We start from the raw sequence: 18,746 nt of genomic DNA on the forward strand, positions 1-18,746 counted from the left end.
TCTTTACAGTTACAAGTACTGGATATAAATATAGTTCAAAACACACAATTATTAGGTATAACCATAGATAGTGTTTACTGTGGAAAGATTGCATTGTTACTATAACCAGCAAACTAAGTTCCACTGTATTGTTTTCCAAAACATTAAACCACTATTTCTCATATTTTGATGATCTTATGACTAGTAATTGTTGTGGTCTTCAGTCCAGAGACTGGTTTGATGGAGCTCTCCATGCTACTCTACCCTGTGCTAGTGATGGGCTAAACTGCGATTTTCCGATATCAGTGATTTCTGTGAATGCTACTTTTGAGTATCTGTGATTCTTAACTGTGATTTGTCGCAGTTAAGAGTCGCAGTTAAGGAACATAGGTCGTGTATCCCTCCGCCACTGCTATTTCTGCGATTTCTGCTACTTCCGCGATTTCTGCTACTTCTGCGATTTCTGTGACTTCTGCTACTTCTGCGATTTCTGCTACTTCTGCGATTTCTGTGACTTCTGCTACTTCTGCGATTTCTGTGATTCCTGCGATTTCTGCGACTTACCACCGTATGAGAAAGTTACATCTGTCAACACAGAAAATTGCATCTCAACAAACCTGTCTTTGGCAAGTATGTTTTACGTTTTTTCTTGCGTTGGCTTTAATTTTGTATTAAAGAAACAACTGTGAAAATATGAATAGTGTAATTAATATGTAAGTAGCCGTACAGTACCGTAATAGTTCGTATTTAGAAAATGAATTGTAACATATTGTTATGTTCACAGGTACCTGAACTACATTTCAGTCACTCAGTAAAGTGATAACTCCAAATATCATTGTCAACAGATCTGAAGAAATTGCCACTGCGTCTTTAGACCGTTTTCGTCAGACGAGAGGTTAGTTTCTAAGCGTTTCGATGGACTTAATTACTTCAGTGTGATCGTTCTTGCAAATGTGATATTCATTATAGCAAATATTAGCAATCTACTCTGTCAATTATATTGCTAGTAATTAATGACAGCAAAAATTGTCTAATAATCCTTGTGTTTTTGCAGACACAGTTCTGACTCTGATTACTGGTTGCTGTACGTATCTATCCACATCAAGGCTGTTTTTGAGAGAGACTCGTGAAGATTCAAGACAGTTCTTAGAGGATTTGCAGTTTAAAAGTGAAATAATTGTGAAATAAGTGTGTGAATGATTAAACTGTGTTTTATTGAAGTTGTTGTGCGATTTTAAAGGAATAATAAATGTCAAATACAGTGAGTGAATAATGAAAATCTCATTTTCCACATGTTTAAGCCGCCCTATGCCCATAATTTTCCGCCACTTACTTATTGGTAAACACTTGTTGGAGAGTGACATGCCGCCCCCCCCCCCCCCCCCCCCCCTTTCTCCTAAATCTTGGTGTGACACTGACCTGTAACTTATCCCGAAGTCTACAATATGCATTTTGAGGCTGTTGATATGAAAGTGGGAAGTACAGATCTTCCAGTTAAATCAGGAATAGCTTGAGTGCATTACTTGAAAGGAACACAGGAAAAGCTTACTTATGTAGGTAGTAGTAGTGTCGGCAAAAAGTTCTTGTGTGTGAAGTTGCCATGTAGAACACCAGGTGTAAAACTTTTCTCCCGAGTCTTGAACTGTGTCGGAACAAAAGTGAGGCATTCATATGACTGTTTTCATTTCTCTACACTTATACAGATGTCTGAGTTCTGCTGTGTTAACACTACAAAGTCCTGTAGGCATGTGGAGTATTAACCAAAACTGTCATATAGGAAGCAGAATCAAACACATTTGTTACGTTCAGGAGAAAAAGGCAGTGTTGTTTTTTATTAATATAATACATTCAGAGTCACAGCAGTATCTGACCAACCATAACTGATGCTGAATGTGCATGTCGTCGTATAATATGAAGGGCTTACTTCAATAGTGGTACAAGTCCATTACCTCCACTTTTCTGTCTATAATATGTCTGAAATTAGTGATCCAAACATACGTAAATAAAGGTTCATCTCTAGCAAGAAGCCATATGCTTGAATATTTCTGGTATCTCAAATGCAGATTTGTCAGCGCTCATTAACTTTACGACTCTGTATCTCAAAATGAACAAAAATGGACTTGAACCACTATTGAAATAAGCCCTTCATATGCACACACAGCACATCGAACTCGTGAGGCACAAGGCTCTCATAACGAAGTACGTACGTCGGTCAACAGATGACACTAGGAAAAGTATGTTAACTGCGCTTTTTAGTTGCTACTTGCGACTCTTACTTGCGATTTGTCACAGAAATCGCAGTTTGACTCGGTAGCGAATAGCATAGTATGAACTTTGCTTAACAGATGGCAGTGCTAACTGCGCTTTTTAGTTGCTACTTGCGACTCTTAATTGCGACTTGTCACGGAAATCACAGTTAGACCCGATACCGTATCGCAGAGATGGACGTAGTACGAACTTTGGCCAACAGATGGCACTGTTAACCGCGCTTTCTAGTTGCTACTTGCGACTCTTAGTTGCGATTTGTCACAGAAATCGCAGTTAGACCCCATACCGTATCGAAGAGATGGACGTAGTACGAACTTTGGCCAACAGATGCCACTGTTAACCGCGCTTTTTAGTTGCTACTTGCGACTCTTAGTTGCGACTTGTCACTGAAATCGCGGAAAGCAGTGCTAAATTCGAGCAATAGATGGCTCACATCTTTGAATATGAAATACTACTTGCGACTGCTAACTGTGACTGAAATCGCAGTTAGATTCTGTAAAGTTGCTACTGTGATATCTGTGACTTCTCAGTCACTGTGATTTCTAACAGATACGCGATTTCCTGCCCACCACTACCCTGTGCAAACATCTTCATCTCCGAGTGCCTGCTGCAACCTACAGCCTTCTGAATCTGCTTAGTGTATTCATCTCTTGGTCTCCCTCTACGATTTTTACCCTCTACACTTCCCTCCAATACTAAATTGGTGATCCCTTGATGCCTCAGAATGTGTGCTGCCAACCAATCCCTTCTTCTAGTCAAGCTGTCCCACAAATTCCTCATCTCCCCAATGCTATTCAGTACCTCCTCTTTAGTTACATGATCTACCCATCTAATCTTCAGCATTCTTGTGTAGCACCACATTTTGTATGCTTCTATTCTCATCTTGTTTAAACCATTTATCATCCATGTTTTGCTTCCACACAAGGCTACTACACTCCATGCAAATACTTTCAGAATGATACTTAAATGTATACTTGATGTTAACAAATTCCTCTTCTTCAGAATTATTTTCTTTGCCGTAGCCAGTCTACATTTTATACCCTCTCTACTTTGACCATCATCAGTTATTTTGCTTCCCAAATAGCAAAACTCATCTACTACTTTAAGTGTCCCATTTTCTAGTCTAATTCCCTCAGTGTCACCTGATTCAAATTAGACTACATTCCATTATCCTCATTTTGCTCTTGTTGATGTTCATTTATATCCTCCTTTCTAGGCACTGTCCATTCTTTTCAACTACTCTTCCAGGTCCTTTGCTGTCTCGGACAGAATTACAATGTTATCCGCGAACATCAAAGTTTTTATTTCTTCTCCATGAATTTTAATTCCCACTCCAAATTTTTCTTTTGTTTCCTTTACTGCTTGCTCAATATACAGATTGAATAACCCTTCATGCCCCTTGACTCTTATAATTGCCATCTGGTTTCCCCACAAACTGTAAATAGCCTTTCGTTCCCTGTATTTTACCCCTGCGACCTTCAGAATTTGAAAGACAGCATTCCAGTCAACAATGTCAAAAGCTTTCTCTAAGTGTACAGTGCTAGAAATGTAGGTTTGCCTTTCCTTAACCTATGTTTTAAGATAAGTTGTAGGGTCTGTATTGTCTTGTATGTTCCAACAGTTCTACGGTCCAAACTGATCTTCCTCGGGGTTGACTTCTACTAGTTTTTCCATTCGTCTGTAAAGAAGTCATGTTAGTAGTTTGCAACTGTGACACTTATTACACTAATAGTTCAGTTATTTTCACACTTGTCAACACTTGCTTCCTTTGGGATTTGAATTATTATATTCTTCTTGAAGTCTGAGGGTATTTCACCTGATGGAAGAGTTCTATCATGGCTGGCTCTCCCGAGACTATCAGTAGTTCTAATGGAATGTTGTTTACTCCTGGGGACTTGTTTTGACGTAGGTCTTTAAGAGGAGTAAAGAGAATCTCGAAGGGATCTCCATGTTGACTACAGAGTTAGGTTTTCCTTTGTAGTATGTCACAATTGATTTAATTTGTGTAATTTATTTATCTGATTAATTAATTTAACTGATCAATTAATTTTTAAAATAATTCCTACCTCAACTGCAATGAAAACAGTATCATTTTGTGTGTACTATATGCTGCATAACTACACTGTGTGTTTACTGCAGGCTCATATTTTCAGCTCTGCTTAATAGTGCTAACTTTGCACATACACAAAGCAAGGTGAGAAACATTACAGAAATTAAATGGCTCTTTTTAGTCTCTCTCTCTCTCTCTCTCTCTCTCTCTCTCTCTCTCTCCTCTCTACTGTTCTCATAGCCAGCCACAATTCACTTTACTTGGCCATACTGTTGTTGCATTTATTTGTGCGTATGCTTACTTAAGATCTCTCATATAGAAAAATGTGGCAAAGTAGGCTCTATAAAAGATATAGAAATTCTTCTCTGGAAAGGTTAATAAATGAATTTTAAGAGGTGCTACTGAGTGGTAACATTCCCAGAAACTACTATTGTTTAAGCAACTTAAAGAGAGAACTTTAGCGCTCTGTACTTTTAACTTGGATTGGTTAATAGGTTCTTTCTTGATATAATTTTTTTTTGGAGGGGGGGGGGGAGGGGAGAGGGAAATCAGATTTCTGTACCATGTGTGACTGTTCCATAGGTATTTGCCCATTTTTGCCTATCTTGGTCTAACTAATGGTTTTTAGAAATGAGCTATTAATTTTGATGTTGTAATTACCTTTTTCATATAGTTCTTCAAACTTATGTGAAGTTGACTGAACAATTCTGTTATTATATCTAGATATTCAAATTCTTTCTGACCCTTTCCAGGACTTCCACTTTCACTGGTAGTTGGAATGAATTATGGAAAGGAGTTATGCAGAAAATTTGCGAAGCCATTCATACCAGTGCATCACATGGAAGCTCACACACTCACAATACGCATGATTCAGAAGGTAATTTTCATTGTTTAGCCATCACAGAACTTTTTGTCTGTTTCTAGTATTTTTTATATGTTCATGATATTATTTGTAAAGTAACTATGTATAAACGAATAAGACTGTCTAATAACTAGATTAATAATCTCTTTATGGTGTTAAGAAATATTTTCACATGGGCAGTTTGATTAGTAAGAATGATGATCATTTTTTGTTCTGAGTATACAAAACATAGTCACTCTAAAAAGTTGACAAGACTACGAAATACAGTAGGTGTAATTAATTTCCCGCTGATATATATGCCATATAATGATCCTGTTGGGAAGTTTCAGTCTATAAGTGAAGTTAGAGAGAGACATTTATGCTTAAGGAACTCTCCAGTGCTCAATATTTATTTTGCATACTAAGTATAGCACAATAATATTGAGATCGATATTGACAGATTGCACAATATGTTGAAGAAAACTGCTGAGTTTTAAAAATATTGGGTATTGAATAAGTTATGCAACACATTTTTTTTTTCAAAAAGCAAGTTGGTTTTATTTAGGATACCAATACACCAAATTATTTCCCATTCTTTTGGCTACAAAACCCTGTTTTCCAAAATAAACTTCGTTTAATGCAGTGACCTTATGCCATCTTACTGGGAGGGCCTCTGTGTCCCCATAGTACTACTCTACTACTTGACATCAGAGCCAATGTCATGTTGCACCAATAACCTCATAATCCATGTACTGCTTCCCGTGGAGCGCACTCTTCATTGTGCCATACAGATGAAAGTCGGAAGGTGCAAGATCCGGGCTGTAGGGTGAACGAGGAAGAACAGTCCAATGAAGTGAGCTCATCTCAGCTACACAGACTTGTGCAAGGCTTTGGATTGTCATGGAGAGGTTCATGCATTTTTAAGGTGCCAGACATGCTGAGGTTGTATCTTCAGTTTTCTGGTGTAGCACAATACACTTCAGAGTTGATCACTGCACAATGAGGGAGGATATCAAACGGAACAAACCCTTCAGAGTCCCAGGAGACAGTTGCCATGACTTTACCAGATGAGAGGGCAGCTTTGAATTTTCTTTTTGAGGAGAGGCAGTGTGGTTTTTCTGTTTTGTTTCCAGTTCAAAGTGATGAACCCATGTTTCATCACACTTGCCACAATCAGCCTCATAAAGCATAAGCAATTCTGCACAGCTAGTCCTTCATTGCCCATCATCTGTTACTTGGTGAGGAACCCAGCAGGCACCCACCTTTGAGTACCCCAATTGGTGGATGAGTGTGTCAGCACTACCATCCGAAACATCGGGTTGAGTAGTGAGGTGTTTGATTGTGATTCATTGATCACATCGAAAGAGTGTGTCTGCATGTTTCAACATTGCAGGAGTCACAGCTGTATGTGGCCGACCAGCAAGTAGGAGATCAGAGAGGTGTGCAGTACATTGTTGCGATGGTGACAGGTTGCCTTGCCCAATGATCACTGTACCTTTGTTCACTGTCAGGTCTCTGTAGACATTCTGCAAGCACTTATCAGTAATGTCCCTGCTTGGAACTCACCTCCATTACAGACACCATTTTGAAGGCTATGTATAGTGCTGCTACGTATCTGAACTTCATGAAACTATAGAGGCTGAAGTAGGAACAGTCCAGTACATCCTATGACAAATTCTACATTTTTTCAACCGAAATTGGCCGAGAAAAGAAATGTGTTGCATCACTTGTTGAAGCCCATCATGTGGAGGATGGTATTGTGCAATATACTGCAGCTCTGCCAAAACACCAAATAACCCATTGTCCACAATAACTGAGGATACTGAAGATCATGCTGTCATGGCAGTAAGCAGAAATGTTTATATTATTTGTAGCAGTTCTAAGAATTACAAATATGATCAGATCAGTTGTCCAGTGAGCACACATGTTTATTTTTCTTGCAACAGTTGTCACAGCTCAAACATAAGTTCATGTAATCTTACAATAAGTAATCAGGGATTAACTGTTTTATTTTATTTGAAACAATTGTTACAGTAGAAAAATACTTAGAAGACAGTATATGTACACATAAATTATACAATTTACTTGTTTAATTTGTTATTGGTTGTTGTGATTTATGAATCTGTACTGCTTTGAATGAGCCCCTTGTTCACTGAAATATTCACTGGAAGCTTTTCAAACTTGTTTCCATGTTCTGCTTAATTTCTGCTTTTGTTTAGCAAGGCAACCAGCTCAGTCACAGTATAGGCAAGTCCCACTTTGTTGACTGCTGATGTGCTCACCCTGAAGGCTAATTTCTAACTGTTGCTTATTGGGCAATATTATTGTCCTGCTCTTGGCCCCATGCATTGATACAATGTTATCATGCCAATCATAGTTAGTTCTTAAAAATGGAAAATGTTTGAGACTGGAATAGCAAAGACATGTCAGGGATGCTCTGATGTGAAAGCTGTGGGGGCATTTGGTTGAACTGACAGGGTTTTGACTACCTCTAGTCATGCTTTGAAATGACGAGTATCCTGCCCACTATCCTCCTACAGTTGTATTCTGCCACAAACTGAACCTATGCAGTATTGTTGTCCATCCCTAATCCACCCCAGCTCTTAGCTGATTACCTTTATATGTGTTTTCATCTGCTTCTGCTTGGTGAGTCGATTTTTTTATCTGTCCAATTATATTTTCAAAAATTGAGCATTTTCTTATTCTGTAAGAAACATCGGTGCTAAAGTTCATTCAGATTGGAGACAAATCAGTTTGGGACCCTTGGTTCACTTGTTTGGATCTGGTGACTACTGGTGGAACATTCAAGGCTAAATCTATTGGCTCTGCTTTTCATGGTCCATTATTTTTTACATCTGCTAAGAATACTGTATAGGGCAATGTCACATGGTCTTAATATGCTGGATTATTGACTTGGAGAACCTCAGTTTGAATACAAGTGTACCTACTGTAATTTTGGTATATCCTTCATCTCTAAATGGGTTTTGATGAATGCTGAACTGAGATTTTAGCAATGAAGAAAGGTGTTTGTTTTGTGACATAATCAAACAGATATTAAACATTGGCGAAGGAAGGGAAAATAAAATGCGTTTGTCTATCTCCCCTATTAAATCATCATCAAATTTTGGAAATTCCTTTTGGGAAACATTAACTGTTTTGTGATCAACCAGAAATTACACTAAAAGTGCAAGTAAAGCACTTGAACTTACAGAAAACAGAAGTGAACTCTGTGTTCTTAATGTAATATTATCCTGATAAAGGCATTCAAGCTGTTTTCAGTCTTGCAGTGAGTATGCATAATAGAATTATTATGTAAGTGAGGAACAAAATGTGAAATATTTTCTACTTTAAAACATGCAGAGTAAAATGACTGAATAAAGAATAAAGAATGAAACAATAATAAAGGTTAATATTAAATGAAGTAAAGATGATATTAAAAATTGTGCAGATGGAGCACAAGGGAGAGTTAGTTGTTGATGTAGTTGAATATGCTAAAGAACTTCATTAACTGTGAATTTTAGAAGATAGTTGTAATAAAATGTATTTTCTGATTGATGCACATTATATTTAATATGTCACTTTCATGCTATATGTTTTGATTGTAAATATTGTGCTTTCTTTAGATTAAGCTACAGCATACTACACTACTGGCCATTAAAATTGCTACACCAAGAAGATGACATGCTACAGAAGCAAAATTTAACCGACAGGAAGAAGATGCTGTGATATGCAAATGATTAGCTTTTCAGAGCATTCACACGCCAGTGGCAACACCTACAACGTGCTGACATGAGGAAAGTGTCTAACAGATTTCTCATACACAAACAGCAGTTGACTGGTGTTGCCTGGTGAAACGTTGTTGTGATGCCTCGTGTAAGGAGGAGAAATGTGTACCATCACGTTTCTGACATTGATAAAGGTCGGATTGTAGCCTATAGCGATTGCGGTTTATTGTATCACGACATTGCTGCTCACGTCGGTCGAGATCCAATGACTATTAGCAGAATATGGAATCGGTGGGTTCAGGAGGGTAATACGGAATGCCATGCTGGATCCCAACGGCCTCGTATCACTAGCAGTCGAGATGACAGGCATCTTATCCATATGGCTGTAATGGATCATGCAGCCACGTCTCGATCCCTGAGTCAACAGATGGGGACGTTTGCAAGACAACAACCATCTGCACGAACAGTTTGATGACATTTGCAGCAGCATGGACTATCAGCTCGGAGACCATGGCTGTGGTTACCCTTGACACTGCATCACAGACAGGAGCGAATGTGGTGGTGTACTCAATGACGAACCTAGTTGCACAAATGGCAAAACATAATTTTTTCTGATGAATCTAGGTTCTGTTTGCAGCATCATGATGGTCACATCCGTGTTTGGTGACATCACGGTGAACGCACATTGGCAGCGTGTATTCATCATTGCCATACTGGCCTATCACCCGGCGTGATGGTATGGGGTGCCATTGGTTACACGTCTCATTCACCTCTTGTTCGCATTGACGGCACTTTGAACAGTAGACGTTACATTTCAGATGTGTTACCCGTGGCTCTACCCTTCATTTGTTCCCTGCGAAACCATACATTTCAGCAGGATAATGCAGGACTGCATGTCGCAGGTCCTGTACGGGCCTTTCTGGATACAGAAAATGTTCGACTGCTGCCCTGACCAGCACATTCTCCAGATCTCTCACCAATTGAAAAGTCTGATCAATGGTGGCTGAGCAACTGGCTCATCACAATACTCCAGTCATTACTCATGGTGAACTGTGGTATTGTGTTGAAGCTGCATGGGCAGCTGTACCTGTACACGCCATCCAAGCTCTGTTTGACTTAATGCCCAGGCGTATCAAGGCCATTATTGCCATCAGGGGTGGTTGTTCTGGGTACTGATTTCTCAGGATATATGCACCCAAATTGCGTGAAAATGTAATTACTTGTCAGTTGTAGTATAATATATTTGTCCAATGAATACCTGTTTATCATCTGCATTTCTTCTTGGTGTAGCAATTTTAATGGCCAGTAGTGTATTAATAACAGTCAGATTAAACACAATATTCTTTATTATACTGTCATAAATAGAGGAAGAACATCACTACTACTACTACTACTACTACTACTACTACTATTTAATGTTGTTTGGATGCATCTGTTTTTGAGAATGCTGTGAGTTAACATATAGTAACATCTTGGTATTTTCTCTGCAGGTTGATTTTCCCTTTTTAGTCCTTTTGATATCAGGTGGACATTGCTTGCTTGCAATTGCTCAGGCTGTTGACAAATATTTATTGCTGGGACACAGTATAGACGATGCACCAGGTGAAGCCTTGGACAAAGTAAGTCGTGGGATTTTCTTACCAGGTTGGTTGCACGGCTGTGAATATTACGTCAGTAATGGCCAGTGTTAAAATGTGATGACATGTCAGCAGGAAAATGATTAAGAAACAAATAAGAAGGAATAGCATAATTTATTTTAAAAAATCCAAATTAAAATTAGAAGCTTTTTGAATGTGGTGGTACTGGAAAATGCTGGATTAGATGGTAGCCCGAGTACCTAATGAAGAGGTACTTCAAGTTGAGGAGGAAGGAACTTTTGATACAACTGGACTAAACCAAGGGGTACGTTGATTGGGCATATGATAAGGCATCAAGAAATAATTAACTCGGTTACTGGGGGAAATGTGGGGGGCAAAGATTCTAAAGGGGGGGGCCGAGGCTGTAGTACCCTAAATTGGTTCAGTGACAATATTATGAAAAGGATAGATTGCTAGTCACCATACAGCAGAGATTTTCCATTGTCTTAGTTGGTTTGAGTAGGATGCAGATTGTGGTGGTAATACAGAGGTGAAGAGACTTGAATAGTCTACTGTGGAGGGGACTGATGACCTCAGATGTTAAGTCTCATAGTGCTCAGAGCCATTTAGTCTACTGTGGAGAGCTGCATCAAACCAGTTTGTAAAGTGCCACCAATGCTGCCACCGCCACCACCACCACCACCACCACCACCACCACCACCACCACCGCCAACAACAACAACAACAATAATAATGACAAAACAACAACAACAACAGTTGAATCATTGCTGCAAGTTTTCATTTTAGTTTATTCACTGTTTTGAAAATGTTTGAATGTTTCTGAACAGTACTCAGGTATCATTTAATGTACGTTAGGTGCTGGCTGTGATGTCATGGTGTAATCTAGGTGTTTAGACAGAGAATTCTGTTAGCTGTAGACTGACATCTTTATGAAATGGTATGATGTAAGGCAATATTTTTTGGAGAGGGAGGGGTGGCAGATGTTCCATAACATCACAATTCTTCCAGTAGAATCTGTAACACAGATGTTATAAATTCAAGTTGAACAAGTATATTTCAAGGAAGATGCAATACATGAAAGTCACAGATCAAGTAAACAGAGTAAGACATGTATACACTTTAACAGTCAAATCATAACTGAGTCCAAGTCTAGCAGCCGCTGGCTGGCTGGCCGCTTAGGTGGCGCTGCTGCTGCATGGCTGGCAGACAGCGTTGCATGTAGAGGATGTGCGTAACTGCATGGCGGCACTTTGAAAGATCGGCGAGTCACAACAACAAATATTGTTGTTAATTATTTGATTATGTACGTACATATCAGTGATCAGGGATCCAGAAGATCATGTACCAACCTTACAGTGTTTCTCCACAGATGGTAATCTTGTGCACTTTGGATCCAGTTCTCATGGATACTCGGCTGCTGAAGGTCTTTCTGCAGTTCATCCTCCCATCACTTCCTTGGTCTTCCAAGCAAACCATCAGGTTTTCCCATAAGCACAGCTTTGGTCCGGCAAGTCTCTGGACTGCTGGCAATATGCCTAGCCAGGATTATTCTCCACACATTCATTTCCTGGACGATGTTCATTTGTTTCATCAGGTCATGCAGTTCTTGGTTCTTTCTATGTCTCCAGTTGTTCTCTATGCAGATTGCTCTAAAGATCTTTCTCAGGACTTTCCATTCAAAAATCAACAGGTTCTCTTTATACTTTTTGTGGTGCTTAAGGTGTCAACGACTCTCGTACTATCACTGTATTACAGGCTCTTATGTCTGGTCTTAACTGACAGATTTTTTGATGAAATGATCTGTTTTAGACCTATTGACAATACATTGATTAATTTCTTGTTATTATGCCTTTTGTATTAGGTGCCAAGGCATTTAGAATTTTCCGCTCTGGCTGTGTTCCATATTCCTTACTATGGCTGGGCATTATTGAAGGCTTTTATGAGGACTTCTATCATTTCAGTCTTCTTTGCATTAATCTTCAGTCCAATATCACTGGTTTTCTTTGCTAAGTCCCCTAAGATTTCTACCATTATGGCTGCAATGTCATCTGCATATTGTAATAATAGTGGTTTTCCATTAAGTTTCAATCATTTGCATTCTCATTTCATTTCCTGGATTACTTTCACCAGGATAAACTTGGAAAGCAGTGGTGACTGACATCACCTCATCTCACATGAGTTCTGATGCTGAACTTTTTGGATAGCTCCCCCTGGCATTTCACCATGGACTTTGCCTCTGCAGTACACACCTTCACCAAGTTAATTAACTTTATTGGTATGCAAAGTTCCCTCTGCATGTTGCACATACTTAATCTGTTCATAGAAGTCTTTGAGAAATCTGCAGATGTTATTATGAACCTATGGTTGAGTTCCCAGCACTTCTCCCAGATTTATACCACAATGAAAATTTGACTCACAGTTGCTCTTATGATTACACATTTAAAATTGGATAAAGGTGAATAAAAGCTCATAGAATTTTAGATTCATATTGCTTACACCATATCCAGGTAGTGAAACAGATAGAACTGAAGTCTTGGAAGTGAACAGAATAATTAATTATCATTCAGCTGTGTTGGGTTTGGTGCCAAATTGTATGCCTCTAAACTGTAAAGGTTGTGGAATTGAAACTTGGTCAGATCATGGAATTTTTCACTCTGCCTTTAATCTAGCCTTCAGCTCTGAGTGATGGAAAGATTCACCAGGAATTGGCACCTGGTTCAGATTTCATGTCAAACATGAGGTCCCCTTCTTCTGATAGTATTACTGTGGTGTGTTAGGGACATGCAAGCTACTTAAGTGGTATCCAGTTGAATGACTTGCACTATGCTATTGAGCTACAAAGAACTATTATTATTATTATTGTGAACTGGTAGCTACAATGCCCTTGTTTAACAATGAAAACACCAACAAAGCACACTTTACATGAAGTTTCCTTATCGTATATATGAAAAATAATGAACAAATATACAATATTTTTTTCTTTTCTTTCATCAGTATTCTGACTGGTTTCATGTGGCTCACCATGAATACCTGTCCTTTGCTAACCTCTTCGTCTCAGAGTAGCACAGAGCATCCAGCATTGTCAATTATTTCTTGGATGTATTTCACACTCTGTTCTCAACTAAAGCCTTTACCACTACAGCTCCCTCTCATACTATGGAAATTATTCTTTGATATCTTAATATATATCCTACCATCCTGCCCCTTCTTATTGTTAATATTTTCCACATGTTACTCTACTCACTTATTCTGTGGTAAACTTCTCCATTTCATATCTTATCACTCCAACTAAATTTTCTACATTCTTCTATACCACTACATCTCAAATGCTTTGGTTCTCTTCTTTTCACTTTCCTACAGTCCACGATTCACTAACCTGCAGTGATGTGCTCCAGACATTCATTCTGAGAAATTTCTTCCTCCTCTTAAGATCTTGGTGTTAAGTTCTCAATATTCTCATTTCTGCTACTCCTCACTACTTTTGTCTTTCTTCAGTTTACTCTCAGTCCTTAGTGTGTGCTCATTAGATTGTTCATTCCATTTGACAGATCTTGCAGTTCTTCCTGCACTTTCACTGAAGATAACAATTTCATCAGTGGATCTTATTTTTGGCATCTTTTTGCCCTAAATTTTCATCCCACTGCTGAACCTTTCTTTTATTTCTGTCATAGCTTTTTTGGTGTATAAATGAAACAGTATGGGCTAAGGAGTACATCCCTGTCTTACTACATCCTTTCTAACCTGAGCACTTCTTTCTTGTCTTCATTCATCATTTTCACTATCAGTTCATTTACATTGCTAAGACTCTCTGTTGTGAACTACAACTCATCCCAGAGAGGGGAACATAAATGTACTGTTGGATTTTATCTGAAGCTTTTGAGCTTTGTCTAAGGGCAATTGTACACCACTGTAAAATAGTACTTTTTTTGATGCTCTCAAGTTTATAATCTCCTAATAGACCTGCTAGCTGTGTTCTAATTAAATTTATGTAGCTGGAAATGAAACTAGGTGACACAATGCGCATGTTTAAATTGTTCTTGTTTATTTAACAGCAACAGCTTATTCATGGCGTTAAGTGTCTCAACCACTTCAACAGGGGCTAGTTTACCAATTACAATTTGCAAGAAAGTGTTCCAAATGTCCTTGAGTTTGACCACTCTTCCCAACACAATTTTACTGCTCAGATATAATGCTACTGGCATAAGTATTTCAAGCTGCGATAACCCGCTGAATGCTCTGAGCTCTTGCAATTCAACCTCATGGAAATCTTTTAAATCAAAGTGTACTATCAAGAAAAAGCTAAGTTTGGAAATTATTCAGTTCAGCTCATTCTAAGACTGATAGATATTGACCCTTTCCAGTCCATGATGCAAGACCCCTAATACATGAGTCACCACTCCTGCCAGAACCAAAATGTCTTGACTCTTTTCAGTCACTGACAGAAGTTTTCAATACACTAATTCAAGAACCACAGCTCTTTCTGAAATGAATGTGTCTGGACTCTCTCTAGTCCCCAACCAAAATCCTCAATTCACAGGAATGGAAACGTCATGACTCTTTCGAATCTCTGACCAACTTCTTCACAACCCACATTAATTCCTAGCTTAACTCTTTATATCCTCTCTACCTTCTTGAGCACCTCTTTCTATTGACTGACTGCCTCTGTCCCTCTCCCACCACATCATTTCATTGTAGTGCCATGAAACAAGATACAGTTTTATATAAATGTGATGTAGATGTAGATGTAGATAAATGTGAATAAAGTCGCCTACCTTAACAACTAATCAAACAAAAGTTATATCATAAATCACACTTAACTGCCAGTTTTGGTGATACCAAACACTATATATTTACTAGGTCTAACCATCAATATCAATATATGACTATTCAAGCTTTCCTGGTGGATATGTTGTAAATAGTCTTCACGGGTTTGCCGCTGGATCACATTGTGCAAATTCCACAATATTTCCTTGAAGCAACTGTCCGACATCTTCAGGTAGTTCAACCTTTCTGGCGGCTAGGTACAGCTGACATTATCCGCACATCAATGCCCTGTTTCTAGAACATGTGCTTGGAGAATGTGCAGGCAGGGAAATCGCACATGTGCAAATGATTTGCTGATAGATGGTGCCATATTCAAATGCCCTCTGCCGAAAATCACAGAGTGGCTCTCCTGTGCGTGTGCTGTACACTGCGTTTACTAACGGTGTGGCCAGACGTTACTCACCAAAGATCGTACTATCTCATCCGAGATGTGAATAGTGGAATAGAGCAGGCTGTTTTGAAACCTCCTAAGGATGCCGCACAAGAGGTTAGGTGCGACACATGCCACATCTTGACTGAAGCTTCACCTAAGAGGTCCAGCTTTAACATCACCTCAGCTGAAAGAAATGCTCTGTGAGAATTGAGAGAAGACCAAGATACTGTCATCTTACCTGCTGACAAAGGAAATGCTACTGTGATTCTCCCACACACAGAATATGACAGCAAGATATACAAACTGCTCTACGATCCTGCATACAGTAAATTAAAAAGTGATCCAATGGGTAGGATCTAGAGAAAGACTTTGGAATTCATCAGGAAGAGCTCGATTCCAGTGCAAGTTGCTAAGGGTTTGCGCCAACAGGCTACAGTTCCTCCTAGACTCTACGGTCTACCCAAGATTCAAAAGAATGGGGTGCCTCTCTGTCCTACTGTAAGTAGGAGGTGTACAACTTTGCTTCCACCATTTTTTCTCTAACATTTGAGGCTTTAATGAAACAAATTGGTTACATGTGTATCATTCAAAGTATTTTCCATCACTGGTCACTACTTTCTCCCATCTTTCAGGCAGTTTATGAATCCCGTGTCAAAACTATTGTCATCTTTGGAAGCGATCCATGAATCGATCCAATTTGTGACTTCTTCATGAGATTGGAAGTGTTGGTCAGCCAGATCATGTGCCATTGATCTAAACAGGTGATAGTCAGAGGGAGCAATGTCTGGAGAATACGGTGGTTGGGGTGGGACTTCCCATTTTAACGTTTACAAGTACATTTTGACCTCCTTTGCAATGTGTGGTAGAGTGTTGTCGTGCTGCAAAATCACTTTATCATGCCTCTCGCTGTATTGCGGCCATTTGTCTTTTAATGCTCTGCTCAAATGCATTAATTGCATTTGATAATGAGCATCTGTGATTGTTTCACTTGGTTTTAACACTTCATAGTACATGACACTGAGCTAGTCCCACCAAATGCAGAGCATGATCTTGCAGCTGTGAATATTTGGTTTGGTGGTCGACATGGAAGCATGGTCAGGATATCCCCATGATTTTTTGCATTTAGGGTTATCGTAATGAACCCATTTTTCATCCCCAGTCACAATACGATGCAGAAATCCCTTCCGTTTTTGCCTCTGAAGCAGCTGTTCACAACCACAAACGCCGTTTCAGCTCACACAGGACCCGAGTTCCTTCTTTCTGAATCATGCCCATAGCCTTGAGACATTTAAAAATGGTTTGCTGTGTCACTCCCACTAATTGTGCCAATTCTTATTGAGTTTGACGTGAGTCTTCACTCAGCAATGTCTCCAATTCTGCATCTTCAAAAACATTCTCTCTTCCACCACTATGCCGGTCTATGGCATTAAAATCACCATTCTTGAAGTGCTGAAACCACTCACGACACATTCTTCCACTAATAGCATCCTTACCATATGTACTTGAGAGCATTCGATGAGACTCAGCCTCTGTTTTCTTCATATTGAAACAAAGCAGTAACAACTCCCGCAAATGACTAGAATTACACTCATAAACTGACATTTTCAATCAAGAACAACTTTATGATGCAGACACAAATTGACTAATGTTTGAATGAGGTTATGTTGACCGAGGTCCAAGCTAACTGCCTGATGTCTGTGATCTGTTTCCTTTGACCGTTACTTACTGTTGTCACCACCTATTGGCTAACGGCAGAAGCAAAGTTGTACACCTTGTAACATAGGCACACCTACTTATTTTGTTGCCAAATATCTGACATCACTGTTGGGACCTCTCGCAGGGAAGTCGACCATCATATTCGACATTCTGAAGATTTCATAGGTCGCCTGAAAAATCTTAGAGTTCAATTGTCAGATCTTTTAGTAAGTTTTGATGTTGTGTCTTTATTTACAAGGTGCCCTTGAAGGACTCTTTGAAGGTCATTAGCAACAAGTTTGAGGAGGACATAGTAGCATTATTTAAACACTTGCTATTTAAACACTTGTTTACTTCAACATACGTCTCATTTCGTGACCAATATGTTGAACAAGTGGACGGTGTCGCCATGGAAAGCCCTCTGTCTCCTGTGATGACCAATTATTTTATGGAAGACTTTGAAGAAAAAGCGCTACAGTCAGCCACTCTCAAACCCTCTTGTTTACTGTGTGTATGTGGATGATACATTTATGGTAATGCCACATGGACTTGATACTTTACCTATGTCTCTACCGCATCTGAATTCACTCCATCCAAATATAAACTTCACAATGGAAATGAAAAAAAGGTGGTACTTTACCTTTTTTTTGATGTTTTGGTATGAAGGAAAGCAGATGGAACCTTGGGACACAGTGTCTACCTCAGGCCAAAGCATATAGATCTATATCTGCAGGCCACAAGCTGTCATCATCCTGCACAATGCAGTAGTGCATTACGTACATTATTTCACAGAGCACATGTGGTATCTGATCCTGAAAGCCTGTCAAGTGAAATACAACAGTTGAAGACGTGTTCCGACAAAATGGTTATTCTGAGAGACAGATACGTAATGCATTCAGGCCCAGGCGAGTTCAGTCTACGGAGCAGAATGAAGACACAAAGACACTCATCACTTTTGCCTTTTTGCTGTATTTTGGTGCCATGTCATCAAGAATCAGAAGAGTCCTCAGAAGATATGGCATTAAGTGTGTTTCTCACTATCTGAAAGACTGAGAAACCTGTTGGGTTTGGTTAAGGATGGTCTTGGCCAGAGGAAATGTGGTGCATACAAGATTTCTTGTCAGTGTGGGGCAGCACATATAGGACAGACATGTTTTTCAGTACAAGAATGCTGCGATAAACATCAGCATCATACACGCCTTCGTCAACCAGAAAAGTCAGCAATTGCGGAACACAGTCTGAATACAGGACATCGCATGATTTTTGAAAAGATGGAAGTTTTATCCCTGGCATCATCTTTCTGGGATTGCGTCATTAAGGAAGCAGTACATATCTGTACAACTGATAATCTCATCAACAGGGATGTGGGATTTCAACTGAGCACAGCCTGGAA

The 18,746-nt window shown here is 39.2% G+C and overlaps 1 protein-coding gene across 3 annotated transcripts in view; it reads left to right on the plus strand.

Moving 5' to 3' along the window:
* Positions 1 to 18,746, plus strand: part of LOC126162265 (tRNA N6-adenosine threonylcarbamoyltransferase, mitochondrial) — a 95,510-nt gene that overhangs the window by 46,788 nt on the left and 29,976 nt on the right. For all 3 annotated transcript variants that reach the window (XM_049918658.1, XM_049918655.1, XM_049918657.1), the window contains exons 3-4: positions 5,050 to 5,174; positions 10,354 to 10,482. In XM_049918658.1, the coding sequence (XP_049774615.1) occupies positions 5,050 to 5,174; positions 10,354 to 10,482 (254 nt within the window). The remainder of the gene's footprint in view (positions 1 to 5,049; positions 5,175 to 10,353; positions 10,483 to 18,746) is intronic.

This window comes from Schistocerca cancellata, chromosome 2 (genome assembly GCF_023864275.1).
Source record: "Schistocerca cancellata isolate TAMUIC-IGC-003103 chromosome 2, iqSchCanc2.1, whole genome shotgun sequence".
NCBI classification, from domain to species: Eukaryota; Metazoa; Arthropoda; class Insecta; order Orthoptera; family Acrididae; genus Schistocerca; species Schistocerca cancellata.